Source organism: Schistocerca piceifrons, chromosome X (assembly GCF_021461385.2).
Source record: "Schistocerca piceifrons isolate TAMUIC-IGC-003096 chromosome X, iqSchPice1.1, whole genome shotgun sequence".
Lineage (NCBI taxonomy): Eukaryota > Metazoa > Arthropoda > Insecta > Orthoptera > Acrididae > Schistocerca > Schistocerca piceifrons.
Genome location: NC_060149.1, coordinates 629,143,647 through 629,165,440, shown reverse-complemented (window position 1 = coordinate 629,165,440; position 21,794 = coordinate 629,143,647). Strand labels below are relative to the sequence as shown.

Here is a 21,794-nt window from a genome sequence, read left to right as displayed (position 1 = left end):
AGAACATTGGTGAGGCTAATGGGGTGGTAGCTGTCCACCTCCAAAGGGTTCTTGCCAGGTTTCAAAACGGGGATAACAATGCTTTCCATCATTGTGACAGAAACTCACCCTTGACCCAGAGACGGTTGTAAAGGTCGAGGAGGCGTAGCTGGCAGTCCACTGAAAGGTGTTTCAGCATCTGACAGTGGATGCGATCTGGCCCAGGAGCTGTATCAGGGCAAGCGGCTAGGGCACTGTGAAATTCCCACTCACTGAATGGAACATTGTAGGATTCAGGATGGTGGGTGCAAAATGAAAGGCTCCGACGTTCCATCCGCTCTTTAATGGAGCGGAAGGTCAGTGAGTAATTCGCAGAAGCGGAACTCAGAGCAAAATACTCTGCCAAGCGGTTTGCAATTACGTCGGAGTCAGTACAAACTGTTCCATTCAGTGAGAGCGCAGGGACACTGACAGGGTCCGATAGCCATAGAGGCGTCTAATCTTGGCCCAGACCTGGGACGGAGAGACATGGAGGCCAATGGTAGAGACACATCGTTCCCAGCACTCCTGCCTGTGTTGGCGAACGAGGTGGCGGGCCTCCACATGGAGCGGTTTAAAGGCGATAAGGTTTTCGAAAGATGGATGCCACTTGTGACGCTGGAGCGCCCGCCGGCAATCTTTAATCGCCCCAGCGATCTCAGGCAACCACCAAGGCACAGTCCTCCACCGAGGGGACCCACAAGAACGGGGACTGGCAGATTCTGCGGCAGTAACGACGCCAGTGGTGACTGAGTGAACCATCGCATCAATGGCTTCATTAGAAAGAGGCGCAATAGCGGCCATGGAGGAGAACGAGTCCCAGTCAGCCTTATTCATAGCCCATCTGCAAGGGCGCCCAGAAGAGTGACGCTGTGGCAGTGACAGAAAGGTCGGAAAGTGGTCACCACCACACAGGTCATCACGCACACTCCACTGGACAGACGGTAAGAGGCTACGGCTGCAGGTCGAAAGGTCGATGGCTGAGTACGTGCCATGCGCCACACTCAAATGTGTGAAGGCACCATCATTTAAAATGGAAAAGTAGAGCTGTGTCAATACATGCTCAATGGAGGTGCCTCGACCTGTTGCCACTGACCCACCCCACAGAGGGTTATGGGCGTTGAAGTCGCCCAGTAACAGAAAAGCTGGCAGCAATTGGGCTATCAGCGCAGCCAGGACTTGCTATGGGACATCACCATGTGGTGGAAGATAAAGACTGCAGATAGTAACAGCCTGTGGTGTCCACACCCGAACAGCGACAGCCTCTAAAGGTGTTTGTAGAGGAACAGACTTGCTGTGAAGGGAGTGAAGGACATAGATGCAGACACCACCAGAGACCCTTCCATAAACTGCCCGGTTCCTATAATAACCCCGATAGCCATGGAGGGCTGGGGTTCGCATTGCCAGAAACCAAGTTTCTTGAAGAGAAAAGGGTGGAGGCTGAGAAGGTGTCGGAGCTCAGCAAGATGGTGGAAGAAACCGCTGCAGTTCCACTGGAGGATGATATTGTCCATGGCTGAGAAAGGCGTGAAGGGGCTGGGGAGGCAGATTACGCTGCTGTGTCACCTGCTGCCTCCGACTGAGCACATGTGCAAGTGCTATCCATCGTGTTCGAGGGACCGGCGAGATCAAGGTCCTCAGCGGATGCCAGAATCTCCACCTTGTCCTCAGATGCAGAGCTCGAAGGTTGCAGTGAGGTGGGTGCCACCGCAAGTTCCTTTGGCTTAGAGCTCTTCTTCTTTGATTTCTCACGCTGCCCCTTGGGTTTCATTCGCTGGGAGGGATTCACCGATTCAGTCTCCGGGACGGAGGAGGATTGTGAAGCCCTAAGACCAGCTGGTTGTGGGCACTTATGCCATTGTCGGTCATCAGCCTTCCCGCTTGTTGAAACCTGGGAAGGGAGGGACCCAAGGGACGTGTGTGTGTGTGTGTGTGTGTGTGTGTGTGTGTGTGTGTGTGTGTGTGTGGGGGGGGGGGGGGGGGCGGGGGTTGCTCCCGAGGTAGGTGGCACAGGAGCAACAGGGGGGATAGTGCCCCCCCCCCCCCCCCCAGGGGCAAGGGGGCATGTGGAGTCGTACGGCTCTTGATCTGGCTGGAATATGCTGAACTGATGGGGCTAACATGGTTGTCGTTGCAGCAGCATAGGAGGAAGTCATGCGCACAGGATGTAGTCGTTCATATTTCCACTTGGCCTCAGGATAGGTCAGTCGGTCCAGGGTCTTATTTTCCATGTTTTTGCGCTCTTCCTCTAAGATCCTGCGGTCTGGCGAGCAAGGTGAATGATGCTCTCCGTAGTTGACACAGATGGGAGGCGGGGCAGATGGAGTATCGGGATGTGATGGGCATCCGCAATCTTGACATGTGAGGCTGGAAGTGCAGCAGGAAGACATGTGGCCGAACTTTCAGCACTTAAAGCACCGCATCGGGGGAGGGATATAGGGCTTGACGCCACATCGGTAGACCATCACCTTGACCTTCTCTGGTAATGCATCACCCCCGAAGGCCAAGATGAAGGCACTGGTGGCAACCTGATTGTCCCTCGAACCCCGATGAATGTGCCGGACGAAATGAACACCTCGACACTAAGTTGGCGCGCAGCTCATCATCAGACTGCAAAAGTAGGTCACTATGGAAAATAATACCCTGGACCATATTTAAACTCTTATGTGGTGTGATGGTAACGTTAATATCCCCCAACTTGTCACAAGCAAGTAACCTGCGTGACTGGACAGAGGATGCCGTTTTTATCGAAACTGACCCAGAGCGCATTTTGGACAAGCCCTCCACCTCCCCAAGCTTGTCCTGTAAATGCACTACAAAGAACTTAGGTTTCACAGATACAAAGGATTCTCTATCAGCTCCGGTGCAGACGAGATACCTGGGCAAATACGTTTCACTTTCATTCATTGCCTTTCGTTCCTCCCATGGTGTGGCCAGGGAGGGGAACGATTTGGGGTCATAAACGTTAGCTTTAAAATGAGCCCTCGAATGCTTAGAGACTGCTGGTGGCTGGTCACCAGCAAGAGATGATGTGCCACGCTTCACTGTGTGTCATTCACCCTGATTCCACCTACTCTGACCAAGGGCCCTCCCCATGGACGCCACCCAGCCACAGCAAGGGTCACCTGGCAGGATGGCCATTGCCGGGAGTCCTGATGCCCCAGGGAGATGGGCATCTACTCCTTGGCATACATGGGGAGTAAACGGCGCAGGCATCAGCAGAGCGATCCCTGTGTTGTCAGGGGGCTACAAGCAACAGGGTACATGGCGGCCCCACCACAACGGACTGGCTACCGTGCTGGATTTTAGGTGACATATAGTCCATGGTCGCTGTCAGTGGAGAAAGTGACACTGCACATTGCATGGCGGAAAGTGCATGCAGGAACGTATCCATGCCCAAGAGATGGAGAGCAGGCAGGACTGCAATGCAACAAAGAATAAGCTGGCGAAAGTTCTCAACGCAAGATGGACACAATGCACCAAGTAAGGTGCCCTTCCCCAATTGGCTCACTCTTCGGAAAAATTTTGAGATGTGGAGGTCAAACCCAACAGGGGACCATCACATAAGGCCGAAACGTTTTAGACCCCTTTTAGTCGCCTCTTACGACAGGCAGGAATACCGCAGGCCTATTCTTACCCCCGATCCCGCAGGAGGGATAAAACTTATGTCTACTTAAGATACAAACCCAGCAAAAATTTCATTCCTCTACCTCATTTTCACTCATATTCACCAGCCCTCTCTGTACCACAAACTGCTAAAATAGTTGATAGTTTAAACAGAGTGAAGGCTAAAACAAACACCTCAGAAAGTGAGACAGGGTGATTACTTACAAGATGTTTGATAAGCTACCTACCTTAATGATACATTAAAATCTCCTAGTAATTTGAAAATCAGATAATGCATTTCACAAAACGTTAAAACTTTTACCCCATTTTTCTTTAGCTCTGAAAAACAGATAGTACATCACCTGACAAACTGGTCTCCACCCTGTTGTCTGAATATACACTAAAATACTACAAAGCATACCAAAAAGCTATACACCTCAAGTACTTCACATCAGTGGATCCTCTCACTTGGAAAGGAATCTATACACGTCCCATATGAAGACGTGTCAACCCCTTAGTGGTAGATGCAACACGTATGTCCCACTAAAGTAATACACAGTTGAGTGGTTAGGTATTGACGTCCCTTACCTGTCTGGTGCTGCCATCTGGTGAGATGCTTTCAAAACTTCAAGAAGAATACTACAAGCCATGGGGTACACACAGAGAACACAGTGAGACATCAAGTAAGGTGCCATGTGTTTATAGCTGGCAAGGTGCACATGTTTTGTGAAAATCAAATAATATCACCTTCTTCCTTGTTCCAAGAAAGTTTGAAGTTAGTAATTCTGTTTCCTCACACACGGAAAACATTGTTTTGAAACATTACAGCACTCCTCATCAAATTTGTTGGTTTATACATGGTTTGTAGTTAATGGAATGTACATGTCCCAGCAAACTCCATAAAAGGTAAAAAACCTTGGTATTTTATATGACAAGGACACCTTCCATTTCATGTTTCTCCTTTATTGTCATGAGAATAAATGTGTTTTGGTACTGACTTCTTATTATTTCCTCCAGATTTATCACCCAGATTAAGTCAAACAAAAATTTAACTGTAGTATTCCACAGCTGCAATGAAAACATGAACCCAGTTAGATTCATGTGACATGTATCCCATCTTGCTGATTTTCAAAATCTGTCAACCTAAAGTTTTCTTATTATTAAAAGTGCAATGCTGATATGGAAGAAAGCAGCTTGTTATTCATCAATCCCACCCACTTATCTTTTCAATGATCCATCACAGAGTATGAATATCTTTTGTAAACTGAATACTAATGCGTGATGAGCAGAAAGCACAGAACAGCAAAGGTTGTCTCCCTGGTTAGATTCATCAGTGTTGATGCATAACTGTGGAGCTGATTTAAGACACTGCATGAAATATTTTAAAATATTATCTGGTGTACACACTCTTGTATATCCTATTAGAGCCAGTAGCAACCAGGACAGAACTTCGGTTTAAGATTATATACAGACTGACATTTGTTCTACACCAACTGCTGCAAGGTCCTTTTGCACAAATTCCAAGTGTTGTTTCTCATTTGTGAATGCCATTTCAATGGGTAGTCACTCTCTCTCAAACAGAATACCAATATTTGATAATTAAATAAAAATTTTCACATCCAACAAACCACGAGGCTTAGTTAATCTTGTATAAGTCCGCTCATCATGGGCTTTAGGCCACTGACTGTGATACCAAATACAGTGACCTTTAGAAACCTTCCTCGTGGGTAGTATTATTCTCCTATTCAAAATCTTCTCATAGTGTTCTGCACATCTGTGTCCCACAATCATGTTACCAGTTATGGTTTGCCATCTTCTGAACCCACACTGGAAGTGTGGTGTCTGAATTCATGAACCAAGACAAGATGGCAGTGCACCACCTGTTCATAGATGTTTCTTGCACTGTTAGCAATGGCTATAATATAATAACACTAATGGACAAACTAGGAAATCTGTTCTCATACCTACATCTTACAAAGCAGTTTTTAAGCTGCTTTAAAATCAGAAAACTGTTAAGCTTCATGTAAAGCTTTTTAAGAAACTGATAAAATTCTATTTTTCATGGAACACCATTTGCTGGAAATACTTTTATTGTTTTTGTTATCTTTCATATAGCATCATAATATTCCCTTGGACCCTGTCCTTTGCACAGAATTTATGCAAACATCGAAATATTTTCAAGTTTAATCACACTGAACTGGGGTCACCATGTCCACTGTGGCTACTTGTGGCTGTTGTAAACAGAAGGAAAAGAAGAACAACAGTCTGGCCTAAAGAGTTTCTTGATATGATGAGAGTCCAAAAACCACACCACAGATTTATTTCTGAACGACAAACATAACCAAGTTCTCTTATAAAACTCATGCACCTGTGATGTATCCAGATGTTCCTTCAGTTCCTAAACCAATTTCTAATGATCCTGTCACTTGTTCAATATCAAAAGCCATTGAAACATACACTGTTGACTCAGAAATGCAAGAAGATAATGCATTTTCATCTCAATTCAGACTGACCACCAACATGCTGAAGACATAATAAATGATGCTGAGCTATGTGACATCTTATTGGATCTGGTAGTAAAAAGGCACAACTATTTTGTTGAAGGCTTACAAAATCCTTTGTTTGTACTGTGTAAAGCAACCTCACACTTTTGGCATAGACACAAGGAATTCCTGAAGTTCTCTGCAATGGGTGGCATTATTTGCTAGAGTATAGACATCAAACATCGTGAGTGTGGAACACAACATTGAAGATTCGTGACTTAATTCATTCACATAAGACTAATCTTCAGACAATATTACTATCTCCAGAAACATATGCATCACTATTTGCTGGATATTCTGCCAGACTTGAAGAGACATACAACAGCATGTCACTACTTCTTGAAAAAACACTCACTATGAATGCAACCGGTGTAGCTGTGGTCGTTTGAAAGAATTCACTCTTGGGAATAAAAACAAGGTACTCAAGTACAACTGTTTTATATGCAAGTAGAACAGTAAAGATAAAAACACCACTACGCAATGAATATACAGTTGATCAGAGAGAGAGAGAGTGCAGCCAAAATGTACCACTGATTGATCATGACAAAGATATCGTGCTCCATCTTCATCTTCATTTGATGCTGGAACTCAAATTTCGTAATGGCTCTGGACAAAGACTTAGATACCTTTTAATATCTGTGAAAGAAGTTTCAAGAGTTACTCGATGCAAAAGTGGAAGGAGGTGTTATGACAAGACCACAAATAAGGAAGGTGATTGCTGACAGCTACTTCCCAGACTTAAAATTAGGTACTGAAAGACATCAATAGATGTCACTCAAGTCAGTTTAGTCATATTCCTTACAGATCATAAATCTTCTGACTCTGTGGATGTCATGTACAAGTTTACTGGAAAATAAAAACAACTGGGTTGCAACGTGTACTTCAAAGTTCATCTCTTCAACTCTTATGTTGATTCCTACCTAAATTATATGTCTCTCTAAACTCTTGAAGTGAGTGGGGATTTTCTTTCTGTTACAGCTTTTACAATATTTTAATACTTTATCCTGAGTATTCATTCCTCTCTTTCTTCCCAACAAAGACGTAGCTTTGAAATTTTGAAAGTACTTATTTTCTGTTAGTGGCAGTTTTGTTTCCATAAAACTTATGCTCCTAAATGTTGAAAAATGTTCTACATTCATCTTTAAAGATATTGTTTACCACAACTTCCTATGTTAAAAAACAAAGATGTGACTATATTTTCTTCAAGAATTTCAACAATTACTCATAGGTACTAAAAATCAGTGACATTCAAAACAATTGCAGTGCCAGTCAAAGCTGCAGTCCTGTTAAACTTAGATGTCGAACATTAACTTAGAACACATACATAATGAAAGATCCTTAAGGCAAGAGTAAAGCAATACACTAAGCGGTTCTGTGTCAAATATGTATTAATTTAGGCCTGAAAAGCCATAGAAGGTATATACATAACATAAACATAGTGTATAGACATAACAAAACAAGAAGTGGCATGAATAGGTTTAGTCAGCACTGTAATGAAGGTATTATTATGCACTCTTAAGACACATGGTGATGAATAATCAGTCCACATATCTAAACCTTCAACTAATTCTGCCATACATCATTAATTACACGTCTAACATTTAGGTACCATAGCTCATATGTGGAGAATTTCAGGAAAATATATTCTTGCTCTAAATAACTCACCTGAATCAGTGTCTGAGCTCGAATAAAAGCTCCCTTTATCATTTTCCCAAGGATCTGGTTTAGGTTTGATACAGTAGCCCTCCTCATCCACTTCGGGAGTTGGTGTCTCTGACTTCCTATTGTCATCCTTGTCTTCCCTGGAAGCATCAAGACTTCCATTCTTTCTGAAGAGTTGAACAACAAAGACTTTAGTCTCTAGAGATAGTATCAGTCCATTTTTAAAAATAAAATTTTGAGACTTCTGACTTAAGTATAAACTACCTTTAAATGGAATGGAAACAAGTTTCTTCAATGTAGCCACAAAGCATATATTATTTTAACAATTTAGGAAAACTGAATCAAGGGTTGTCCCATGTATCGTGTTTTTAAGGTGATATGACACTCTACTATGTGAATTTCCTACCTGAATGATTAATAGTTACTCACACATCTGACTTTTCTTCTTTACTACTAGTGTTATCCATGCCATCTTTCTTCTTTTTCGCTTTCTTTTCCTTACGCTTCTCACGCCTGCTTCTTAAAAACCCTGCAAATCACACATGATTCTGTAATATTTTACATCGATTAACAAAACTCTACTGTGCATTTCTTATTATAATTGCTAACTGGGAAGCTACTAAATGCTAATATTTAGACAGGCTATCAAAAAATGTTCACTTTGTGCACTCCTGAAGAGGCAACTACATAACTACTAAAAAATTACAACTAATTCAGAACACTGCAGTAATTATGTGAGCTGTATATCAGTGATAATAGAAAAGAACCTTTGGACGACATATTTACTGGCTGTTGTGTCAAATGGCGTTGGTCCCATTTGAAAACTTCACGCAATATTACCCAAATTCTTTGGTAAATGTATGTTCCATGAAAAAGAACCAATATACAGATATTTGAGTATGTAACTGTTTTTCAGCCTTATGTGGCCATTACCTACTTTTCAGTCATCACATAAATGGAAATTAATATTTGGTTTAAATCAAAACAAAACAAAAATATGTACATGCTGCCAACAAATTAATGAATTTGCCCTTTCACTATGATGTATACTTTTTGGTTAAAAATATTCCATTTCACTTCGTCGTCTAGACTGACACCAGTTGAATCAGTGCTACGATGCTGGCAGCACAAATGTCAAAACAATGCAGCAGCTCTAAACAAACCACATTTTTTTATTCTACCTACGGCAACACTAGCCATGGTGCCCATTTTCAGAAAAGAATGCAGTACAATTTTAAGTCAAGTGAATTTGCAGTTTTTTCTGTAGTGATTGATGACAATGTACACAGGATATGGAATGAAGTGCATGTATGCATGCTAGACAGGGAAACAAAAGTCTGACAAGACTGCAACTTCACCTTAAATGAAGTTATGTACAATAAATGAAAATATTTAAGAAAACAAATGAGTACCCAAAATATACTAAGAAAACAAATTAGAATATTGTAACCAGACAATGTGGAGCATAAAGAAAACCACATATATATAACTAAAAGTAAAGCTGCTACAAAAAACGTCCACAAAAGTACTTGTGGCAGTGTCACATTGCAGAATGGACATTGAATACACGTGACATTGATTGAACTGTTTCCAGCCAAGCAGTGGCTAATTCTACTTCAAACCTCATTATGCAATCAATGTAAATAATGTGACATTTTAAATGATGTAGAAATCTTTGTAAGTATGGTGAAGTGCAAATGACCCCGAGTTTTTACTCATGACAGATCAAATTAGTTTAGCACTCACTATTTGCAATGAAAACCACTGAAAATTTTAAATAGACATTTCTTTGAACAGAGACACCAATGCATAAGTAGCAAATGTCAGCCATTTATACAGAGTGAACAAAAAATCCATCTACAAACTTTTAAGAGGTGGTAGTATGAGCCAAAATCAGAAAAAAGTAAAGTAAACGTGGTCTCAAAAAATCATAACTTAAGAACTATGAGCACATGCTCATCTTTGCTACTGTGAAAAACATCTCTTGTACTGGATAAATGTTGACAGTTCTTAAACAATGCTTATTAGTGCCCGTGTTTACTATCCCCCCCCACTTTTGGCCCATACTACCACTGCAAAATTTTGTTGGAGGAGTTTTGGTTCACTCTTAAAGAAATATGCTTTTTTATGACAAACAGAATTACATTTTGCTATTGTGCTGTGCAAATTTTCTGGTGAACAGTTCACACTACTTTGCTCTATGCGAGGACAATAAGAAATATGTAGGCCATAACAAAAATGCAGGAATAAGTTGATTCAGCATAACTATAATTATAGTTCAATGTCACATTTGGCCAACAGCCAGTAAATCTTACTTTATTTCCCTTTAATACATGTCTGGCTACAAAAATCCTATAGGTTTCTGACAGCCTATTCTTCCTCTAAAGACAAGAGCTATCATCAGGAAACAATAGTACAGAAGGATGTAAGTAATTTTAGAACCAAGCAAGTAAAAAATTTCCTGTTTCTTTGAGTCTAAGTAAGGTTATACACCAGTAGTGCAGTAAATGCACATAAAATGTCTAGCAAGCTCACAAAACTAATTACTTTGCAGTGTTTACTATGAATGCAAAGACTAGATTTTCAGAAGTTCATACAAATAATAAATGCTGACACACACAAAAAAACAGTTAACACTTTCTACTATAGCAAAACAGGCAGCATTTGTGTAAAGTTCTGCTACGACTGAGTGATACAATCACCATTTGCGTGGAAAGCTCATTACTTCAGCATAATAGTCTTTGATTTTACAAAAGCATTATGCAGAAGTCTGATACTTAATTTCTTAGCTGAATGTGGCTAAGCAAGTGCATAGAGGGAGTGAACAAGAACAGAAACCTGTGGTCCAGGATGAGAGACTAGAATAGGGTGATCGAGTTGGAGAGTCGCCTGCACATTTTTCCACGCATTTGGTCAGCAAGAAAAAAGAAAGAAATACAATAAATCCTTAGATTATTGTAAACAAAATTAAGAAAGATAAAAAATATACAAAAATTATTACAGTTTCAAATGACAGCAATCCAATTAATCACAGGCAAATTATACTATGTTATAAACTAATATGATAAGCTCTAACGATAAAAGAAAATTGCAACACATCCCGCCAACATTTAGGTAAGAACAGATGCCAGGAGTTTTGGAATGATGGATTAGCTGACACACATATTCTCATAGTACACTTATTGAAGAGTCAGTGGTAAAGTGTGCAATGGTAAAAAGAGGAAAGAAAACCCTTTGCTTAATTGACTCATTTAAAAGATAAGAGCACTAGAAAATACCACTTAAAAATGATAATCTTATTACAACAAAAGAGAAAGAAATCAACATTATTTCTGTCACCACTAAAAGTTTAAATATAAATACTTATCTTAAATTTCAAATGTGTTACTGCATGCAGCAATCGTGTGAAGGAATATTGTTGACAAAGATACAAAAGCTTAATAATGTTAAAAAGGAAGTTTTAATATATGTCAATTACAAACTAAATGTAGCAAGCTCAAACATATAACAATACTTCCACTGCATCACACTAACAGCCAAATATTTAAATGAAATAAACATAGTTCAACACCGAAAGTGAAGAGTGCACTATTTTAAATTTACTACAGCAAACAAAAACAAAAAACTGAAAACTTTAAATTTCCTCCAATATCTAATTTTTTCCTATTACCTTTACACTTTTCTAATTGAATGGCTGAATAAGTAACATTTTCCATACCCAGAATTAACAGAACAATTGTCATATACGAACTGCATTCATGTCAAGCAACCAAATGAAAGTCTTACCTCCCATCCCTCACCTAAATTCAGATATAATCAATTCTTTTTCAGTGAGATATGTCTTAGACATGTAGCTATTCATTTCAACAGAACACAAGAGTTATCAAACAAAAGAAAATGAACCTCTGATGCTTTATATACAGGACAGGCAAAACAAAACTGACCCAGAAAATATTTTGTACATCTTAAGATAGCACCCAAAACCCCACTTCCATGATAAGGTCTCCTCCCCTCCCGGATGTGGATAATGTAAGTAGTTCGGGTCACCTACTTTAAAGTTGCACAAAATTTTTCTATGCCAGTTTTATTTTGCCCACCCTATAGTTTGTACTGAACAGCAACCTTGTGAATGTCTCCTAATAAATCACTTTTTTTTTCAATTATCTGACACACTTCTCCACTGCAGTGAGATGGAAAAAGTATATGTCTATATATGCTTCTAAATACTCACCAGCATCCTGCACATGTTGTCTTCCTTAATACAAAATATTTTCTGTTTTGTTTTTAAAATATGTCGGAGCATATTAGTAACTTCTTACCAGCCAAAGTAACTGCACTTCAGTTGGAGAAGCTATAGTTTCAAAAAGGATGCTTCACTGAACTAAACAAATGAAAAATTGAATAAGTGCTTGTGTTCTGCATTTTAAATGTCACAAAAAATTATTTCCACAGTTTTTACACATGTCCTGTCGCAATGACACAGGAGCAAATGCTCATCACACAGCATACATAAATCATTTGTTTCTAAGGTTTAAAGCAACAATAGTTGTCAGAGCCTTAAGCAACATAACCTCCAATTAACCTTTGCCATAATGTCTAGCTGTAAACCTTTTAAGCTCCATACACCAATGTGATGAATACTGTACACAGTATAGCTTACAGCAACTAAATTCAGTCTGCTCACTCCCCACCTAATCCACCAGACTACTATAACTGATGACATACTTTTTTCAAATTTTTCCAGCTGTTATAAATGCTAGTTATATGAGTTAGACATATTGGCAAACATCTGAGTATATTTCGTGCGTCCATAAAAATTCCTATCACCCAAACATCAAACTTATTGACAGCAGAAAACACTTTAAAGCCTTTAAAATCCTGGCTGGCGTGCCAAAACATTAACTGCTAATTAAGAAAACAGATTTTAACCATTCTTTCTTCTAAAAGTTGATTACTTAATACATTTGACTACCTTGGTGGACTTCCCAATGCATACCGACTAGAATTTAATTTGTTGATTGTATAAATTAGGTCTCAAGATAATGCACTACTCTGCTGCTGTATTTTAATGGCTCAATGTCTATACTTGCACTCCCACAAGTATTACACAAATAATTCCACCCACACAACACTTTACTGTAATAGATGAAGGGTAAACAACATTTGAAGTAATGGGGCTACACTTGATAGCCAAAATTTTCCTCTTTTTGTAAACTAACATACTACCAGTGGGTGATCAACTTCCAAGAGTCAACTACATAGTCTCTTGTTTACTAACTGAAGTTATTTGCTTAATGTCACCTAAAAGCATAGTTTCCTTACTAACACATTATAATAACCTAAATCAGGATTGTGATATTCTACAATACAAAATGCTTAGAGAAACTCATTTCTTACAGGGTCTGCATAATGAAAAATAAGGCTGAACTTAAGCATTATAAAAACATAGATTTGCACATACCAACAAGAGTAGCTTGGTGAAGGCGTACATAAACCAAAATTTTATAGATGAGTGTGCTATGAAAAAGAAACCAGAGTGTAAAACTGAAAGCTGTTGCTATAATTACTAAATTATGTGATTTATTGAGCAAATTAAGAAGAAGCAAGCACAGTCCCACCAACAACCAAGATCAGCATATCAAAGCAACAAGCAAACCAAAGCATACAAAAGCAGGATCCTATTAGGGTGACAGGCTGAGAGATTACACTTTGATCCTCGCAAAGGGTTCCGTGCTAGCGAAGTTGCATTCCCAGTGGGAGGAACCCCGGCCCCAGTCGTTGGGCTCGTGGGAGCTGAGGTGGGAAGACTCCCACCCTCAGGGTTCCCACTGCTTCCTGCAAACATACAACATGCCAAGTTGCCAAATCTACTGGTGATGTTTTTATGTACTATTCACACTGTTTGTTCTGATCATCTAATGGAAAAGATCACTACTTTTAATTGGGAAACTGGTCAAGTATAGCAAGGAAAATGTGATGTAATGAATCCTCAGCATTTAACAGTTTTTTATGTTGTTTGCATCAACTGCTTAAAAATTCACCACTGAAGTGCACATGCAAAAACAAACACGCATTAACCACTCCCCCCCCCCCCCAAAACACACACACACACACACACACACACACACACACACACACACACAGTGCTGCTTCAACCACTCTAAAGGGAGAACTAATCTTGTGTTACCTCAAAAATCAAGATAATATTGAATGGAACATAAAGACAAAAAGGAAGTAAGTTTTGGAGTATAGCTTCATTGGGTATCTTTCATAACATGATAATTCTTTGCTAACAATAAAAAAAGAAACACCATGAAAGGCAACTGCCACCTCTGCGATCAGGCCAAGAGGAATATGCAGTACTAATCTGCTGCCATGTTATCTTCTGACATATGGTGTCATTTGAATGCAATATGGAGGGGCATGGGGTCAGGACATCATTCTATCTGCCACTGTCAAGCTTTCCAGACCATGGAACCCCTACATTTCATTCAGGTAGGGTGTCAATTGGATTCACAAGGCTGAATCCATCCTATTCCAATTGTTCCATTAAGGAAATAATCCTGGAAGCACCAGGAATTGACCCCGAGTCCTTTGTGTGCCAGTCAAACATACTGATTGCACAGCTACAGAGGCCGACTGATATTGAAAACAAAATACAAATATCTGACAATGTGTGATCCATTACATGTTGGGCATGCAATTGCAGAAACTATTTCTTCAGCTGATATTTCGGCCATATCTTTCAGCCATTTTCTAACAGAAAGGAAACCTTGCTGATTGTTTTAATTATTGTCCACACAGATTCCTGAGCCATGTGATGCAGATCTTTGAACACATCCTTGACAAAAGTATTTGTAAGATAGCTCAAATCAAAAGGGATCAAGCCAGATTTGCACAAAATTGGGTCACAACTGATTAATCCAAGTTGCACAGATACTGGTTGAAAAATACTGCAAAAAGAACAAGCCACAGCACCTTGCTTTTCTACACCTATAAAAGTCTTTCAATCAGATATCACATTATCCAATATGGTTAATGCTTCAAGGACATGGCATTCCAGAGCACCTTGTTAACAGGGTATGGCTTTTGTATGTTGAAGCAAAAAGCTACATTCATGTAGCTGCAGGCAAATCCAGTGACTTTCACATCACAGTATGAGTCCAATAAGGCTTGGCCTTATCACCACTGCTGTTCATTCTTGTGATGGGCACTGTCACATCAGACCTGCATATGACACTAGATGGAATCTTCTCTACGCTGATGTCATGTTGACTGCGGAGGACAAGTTTGATCTCCAGCGCCAAACAAGTGTGGAACAACCGGCTTGCACAATATGGCCTGTGGCTCAACAATGTGACAACTGAGTACATGACATCAGATCCATGAGAAGTTGAGTCACCAAACCTTGAGAGGGAAGTTCCACCAACAGCATCAAAATTCAAGCATTTCATTTCTACAATCTCTATCAATGGCCAACTTACAGAGAAGGTCAATGCTAGGACGCAGACAGCTTGGATAAAGTGGTGAACGACAAGAGGAGTCACCTGCAATCATCAGCTTGAGTATCATCTGAAGTCATAGATCTAGTGAACTGTCATCTATCCTACTCTCTATGGCAACAAGTGTTGGCCAGCTACAAAAGAGGCCAACGACTAGGGGGTCATGCTTACATGGACAAGCAGCATCAATCAACTGGATCAAGTTTCAAACGATACTCTCAGGAAATGTTTTGTGGTTGTACTGTTCTTGAAGAAAACATCAGAAAGCCATCTGTGTTGGCTTGCACATGCACTGCATGTAAAGGGTGATACTACTGTACAGACAACATACACATTGGGAAGTCGCAGGAAAGAGAGCCAAGGGACGACAAAGAAATCGATGGACTGACACACTGCACAACAACCTGAATGCTGTAAGTCTTCATCCAGACATGGCTCACGATTGAACAAAATGGAGACACCAAAAATCCACTCAGCAGAGCCTGCCACCAGGCAGTACAAACACTAAAGAAAAAGAAGAAGACACCTTCCAGCCATATTTCAAGTGATACGAAAGACATAGTAAGCTCACTCAGAAGATGGCCGAAAGGTATACAGCTAAAATGTCTGATGAAGAAAGAGCTTCTGTCATTAGGCACCTTAAAGCAAGTGGATCATTCATTGTGCCACTAAAACATAAAAATGCAGATTTGACATTGTGTTTATAAATAAATAGTTCTTGTGGTGCAGCAAGTGGAGTGTTCTCCAAGCATCAGTGAAATCTTGATTAGAGGGTGTTTCAATGTTCACTGACTTACAGTTTAGAATTAGAACAATCTAAGTCTGACAAATAAGAAATACTACATGGCATGTTTCAAAATGCAGTTAAAAATGATGGGATGCTTGTGACCTCTGCTTTATCTTCTGTAAGTTCAAATGGCTCTGAGCACTATGGGACTTAGCTTCTGAGGTCATCAGTCCCCTAGAACTTAGAACTACTTAAACCTAACTAACCTAAGGACATCACACACATCCATGCTCGAGGCAGGATTCGAACCTGCGACCGTAGCGGTCGCGCGGTTCCAGTCTGCAGCGTCTAGAACCGCTCGGCCCTTCTGTAAGTGGTAATCTGCCAATTCGTTTGAACATAATAGGTAATAGTGAAGTGTATGCCCACTGTACTGTGTGTCAAGTGGATTTAAGTAACTGAAAACCAGATTGACAAAATCTTGATTCTTAGTTTTCCCTCAGCAAAATAATCACAGCACTCTTTTTTCCTCATCCTTTCAATACTAATACATGTTCATTATGGTACCCTACCTTTCTTATAGCCCAGGTCTTGTGCACTGTATATCTTTTTCTGGGCAGCCTGAATTGAAGAACTATTAAGAAAATCCGCAATGAAATCACATGGGGAGTAGAACACTAGCACAGATGTGAAAGGAAAACATTCTGGTACCTGTAATTTTTTCACTTCTACACTCTCCTTGGTCAAAGCATTCAGAACAATTTACATACAGCAGAATAAAAGTACACTTTTATCAGTTATATAGTTAGTGCCAATCAAAAGCAAAATAATTTTCCACATTAAATAGCACTCGAGCAGCACATAAATAGTCCATACTTTAAGCAAAACATACAAACAAAAACAAAAAATTACAATATGAATTCAATGAACAAAAACAGAATTGTTAGATTGCCAACAAGGACATACCGTGTCAACCAACACACACACACACACACACACACACACACACACACACACACACACACACACATTTCCTTTCTTTAGTTCTGCTTGGTAATGAAAAGATATGGCTAAAAATACAATCTACCATAGAAGTTTATGCAAATACTGCTAGTCTCATTGCCTGTAATATGAAGTGAGCTACAGCAAATTTATTAGTGAAGTTAGTGTTGGCAACTTGGTGGAGGTATTCTAGGAAATACCACTTAAAAAAACAACAAAATCTACAATTAATACATTAATCATGTCACAGCAATACTCCCTGGTGTTCAACAACACAAGGTGTGTTGAGTTTGTTCCAATTTTTCAGTTACATACAGTTCATGTATCAAATCACCTATTACCTAGTACTAAGAGCTTTTCAGCCTGCCAGATACCCTATGAACATCCTACAATGAAATAGTTTTATTAGTATTCATTTCTTCCACACGAATATGGCAGTTAACATTTCTTTTCTTTTCTTTTTAGATGAAAGCAGAGTTACAGTATCAACAGCAGTAATCTGTGCCATTAGCCATGGTGGTTTGTAAAACTCTGTCTTAGCATATAATGTCTGTAGTTCATCTACAAAAATTCCCCTGGAAGCATCAGTTTCAGTGCTCAGAATATGACAATGGCAAACCACTTTCACTGGGACCTTGTTCTTGGACAGCTCTGTGTGAGGGCCCACACTCTACTACTCAATATATAAATGCTAATATGGAACACTATTTTTTTCTCTCAATGATTATGTTGATTTGGAGGGTGGGATCAAGGGGGGAGGGAGGGACGGGATGTGTCTTGGCCTCTTCTAAAATATTAAAAAATCATGTAATATAATAACAAAAATTTTGACCAAAAGTCAAAAACCTGTGCAATATTTATTAAAGAATGTGACAGAACAAGTTAATCTGTATGTCTGTCACGAAAATCGATCAGTAAATGTATGTGGTTACAGGTAATTAGGCATGCAACATTAATAAAACTCCATACTGAAAGTATTTAACACCAACAAAATTCATAATACTGCTATAACATGTGGCAAATTATTTCAATATGATGGAAATAATGATACTGGAAGGCTGTGAAAGGCCATTTACATTACTGTGGATTGTGGTTATCACCTCTCAACTAAATTCACCAGTAATGTCATCCACCAACAGTCAGCCCTGATTAACTTTAAACATAACAATAGGATGCAGCAGTGTCCTGGCTGAAGAACGAATACTGGAACAAGTAAAGATAATAACCATTAGAGCTGTACTGAAGCAATCATATGGCTCTAGCACTGCTACCAAAGCTGTGTTTACAAGATGCTGCAGTCACTGACAGTCTTAAGTATCAACTAAGATATTTTGATGTTTGGATAAGCATCTCTTAACCCATTCTTTCAAAAACCTTCACAATATTCAAATGGGAAGCTGTCGATGCTCTTCATCAGTTGTTTCAGCTGGAACTTGAAAGCAGCTACTTCATTAACTAGCTTCACTTTAATATCTGCTATATTTGGAATCAAAATCAGCTGCACATTTTCCAGGTAACTTGGAAGCAGCGAAAGTACTGACTGGAGGGGCAAGTATATTAAATTTTTGCTTGCTTCCTCAACTGATGTCTTGCTCTGGCCTTCAGTTGGCAGGAAACTGGCAAAAATAGGAAGCCTTCAGTCAAATAGCATATCTGCTTCCTACAACACCATAGCAAAGTAGCAGCAAGAAATCAGTTATTGAAGCAAGATGGGTATGTGGTAGTTGGGTGAATCAAAAACATCATTGTGGCACAAACCGTATTAGTGATACTACTACTTTACGATGCCACTTGGTAAAAATGACCCTGTAACAACACTGTGTGTTACAGTCGTGAGCCAAGGGAAAGGCTTTTTCCTGTACGCAAAAGAAATCTCATACCTTGCCCGGTTAGTTCTTGGACTCACCCTTTTCCACCATCAGTTATTCTGCCCACTCAGTGTCTGCACTCTTGGTGAGGCCCTAGCTCTCCATTCCATTGGAACAGCCCTGGTAACCACTCACAACACAACTGAGGTGTATACTGGTTCACAGACAGATAAATAAGGCAAACTGTTGGGAAGTTTCTCAGTGATGTTCTTCCATGGAGATTGGAGAGAATTTCTGCCATTTTTATGTGCCTGTCGTCAACACAATGCCATAAATATACAATGAGCTGTTACTTTAACTCCTTTCATTAGATGTCAACAACAAGCTGTTAACTCTCTTCCATAAAATGACTAACAATTATTTGTACAAATAATGTCATGGGGCATACTCTGCACCTTGTAGTTAAACAAGTCAAGGGGCATAGTGTCCACTCAACAATGCTACCAATGAGTTAGCACATGTGGGAAACCAATGGCAGATGTTTTTTCTGACCAGTTACATAGAGAGAAAGTTATGCAAATTTTTATTAGATACCGGATCTCGGGCATCTGTGGTACGCAAGGGCACCGTTGATAAAGTGAAATTAAATCTGCCATACTGGGCATTACGCGGCATAGAAGGGGATCTTGTAGATTCTCTCAGTTCAATGGTAATACATTTCCAAGTGGGGGAAGGTAACTTCTGAGTTGACATACAAGTTTTTCCTGTAGTTGGCAATGGTGACTAAGTCATTCTCGGTTTAGATTTTCTGGGTGCATATTGCACCAGAGTTGACTTGAAATGGTGTCAGTAGAACAGAACAGAGCATTGTTTCACTTTAACTCTATGGCTGGAATACTGTTACTGTCACAAGGCTCACCTCTCAGCCAGATGCAGCCCCCTAAACTGCTTACAAGGTCCCTTGAAGTCAACTCACGGGATATCGTACCGAAAGGTACCACAAAGATAAGATGGGCTGAGGTGGGAGCTGATCTGCCAGTAAATTCTCTGTGCATTGTAGAATCTTTATCTGACAATGAAGAACTGGACAAGGTGGGTTGTTCTGCACATCTTAGTTTATTCTATGTACAGGAAATTTAAGGGAGCAAAGTAATGACGCTGAGCACTGATAACCTTGGCCATAAGAAGGTACAGCTATCACATGATTGCTCAATAGCTAATTGAGAAAGAACTAGATTCAGACAAATTGGGCAGGGATTTCACTTTAAATTACAGAACACCAGGATAGTGTCAACTTGACTGCACTGAGAAATAAAGCACCACATCTAGAGGTGAAAGACACTGAGGAACATAGAGATTTTTAAAAGAATGCATTGTGTTATTTGATCCTCCTGGCCCACTGCTTGCTACGCCACTAGCTCAGAATCATATTCCCACTGTAAATGAAGCACCTGCTTATTCGAAACCATATCATGTTCCTCAAATGTTCACAACTTTTAAGAGTCAATAGCTGCAAGACAGAATCATAAAAGTAATAGCCCTTTGTCAGCATCTGTCGACACTGTACGGGGGGGAGGGGGGGGGGGCGGCAAATCACCAGATGGCAGAAAAGCATATTAGTTCTGTGGTGATTGTAGTACATAAATCAAAGAAAACAGAAACATTAAATAATCTGGTCCAGTGTCAAAATTTTACAACTATGTACCTACGAAATGGACACTATCAGCCAACAGATGGCGCATGAAGGCTGGCCAAAGACAGCATTCAAACCCTCTTCTGGTAATTACCAATATCGCTACATGCCTTTTAGGCCGAAAAATGCACCAGCTACTTTCCAGCAATTATTACGTAGTGTGTTGTGAAAATTAAAACCGAAGCAATGTATGGGGTATTTAGATGATATAATTGTACTGGCATTCTACGGATCAGAGGGTGGAATGTCATATCCCTTAATGGGGCAGGTATATTATAAAATTTAAAAAGGGAAATGGATAGGTTAAAGCTAGATATAGTGGGAATTTGTGAAGTTTGGTGGCAGGAGGAACAGGACTTCTGGTCACATGAATACAGGGCTATAAATACAAAATCAAATAACTGTAATGTAGGAGTAGGTTTAATAATGAATAAAAAATGGGAACACAGATAAGCTACTACAAATAGCATAGTGAACCCATTATTGTAGCCAAGACATACACGAAGCCCATGCCTACCACAGTATTACAAGTCTATATGCCAACAAGTTCTGCAGCCGATGAAGAGATTGAAGAAATGTAAGATGTGATAAAAGAAATTATTCAGATAGTTAAGGGAGACAAAAATTAAATAGTCATGGGGGGCTGGAGTTCGATAGGAAAAGAAAGACAAGTAGTAGGTGAACAGGGACTGGATGTAAGGAATGAAAGAGGAAGCCGCCTGCTAGAATTTTGCACAGAGCATAACTTACTCATGGCTAATACTTTGTTTGTGAATCGTGAGAGTAGGTTGTATACATGGAAGAGACCTTGATATACCGGAAGGTTTCAGATTGATTATATTATCGTAAGACAGAAATTTTGGAACCAGGTTTTAAATTGTAAGACATTTCCAGGGGCAGATGTGGGCTCTGTGACCACAAGCTATTGGTTATGAACTGTAGATTAAAACTAAAGAAACTGCAAAAAGGTGGGAATTTAAGGCGATGGAACCTAGATGAACTGAAAGAACCAGAGGTTGTACAGAGTTTCAGAGACAATTGACAAGGACGGGGCAAAGAAATACAAGAGGAGGAGGAGAAGAAGAAGAAGAAGAAGAAGAAGAAGAAGTAGTATGGGTAGCTTTGAGAGATGAAATGGTGAAGGCAGCAGAGGATCAAGTAGGTAAAAAGACAAGAGGTAGTAGAAATCCTTGGGTAACAGAAGACATATTGAATTTATTTGATTAAAGGAGA

The 21,794-nt window shown here is 39.9% G+C and overlaps 1 protein-coding gene across 1 annotated transcript in view; it reads right to left on the bottom strand.

Annotated features, from left to right (window-relative positions):
* The window catches only part of LOC124722546 (F-BAR domain only protein 2-like), a 313,554-nt gene that overhangs the window by 165,652 nt on the left and 126,108 nt on the right, over positions 1-21,794 (bottom strand). The window contains exons 8-9 of the mRNA XM_047247688.1: positions 8,259-8,358; positions 7,833-7,996 (exon numbers count right to left, since the gene is read on the bottom strand). Of these exons, the coding sequence (XP_047103644.1) occupies positions 7,833-7,996; positions 8,259-8,358 (264 nt within the window). The remainder of the gene's footprint in view (positions 1-7,832; positions 7,997-8,258; positions 8,359-21,794) is intronic.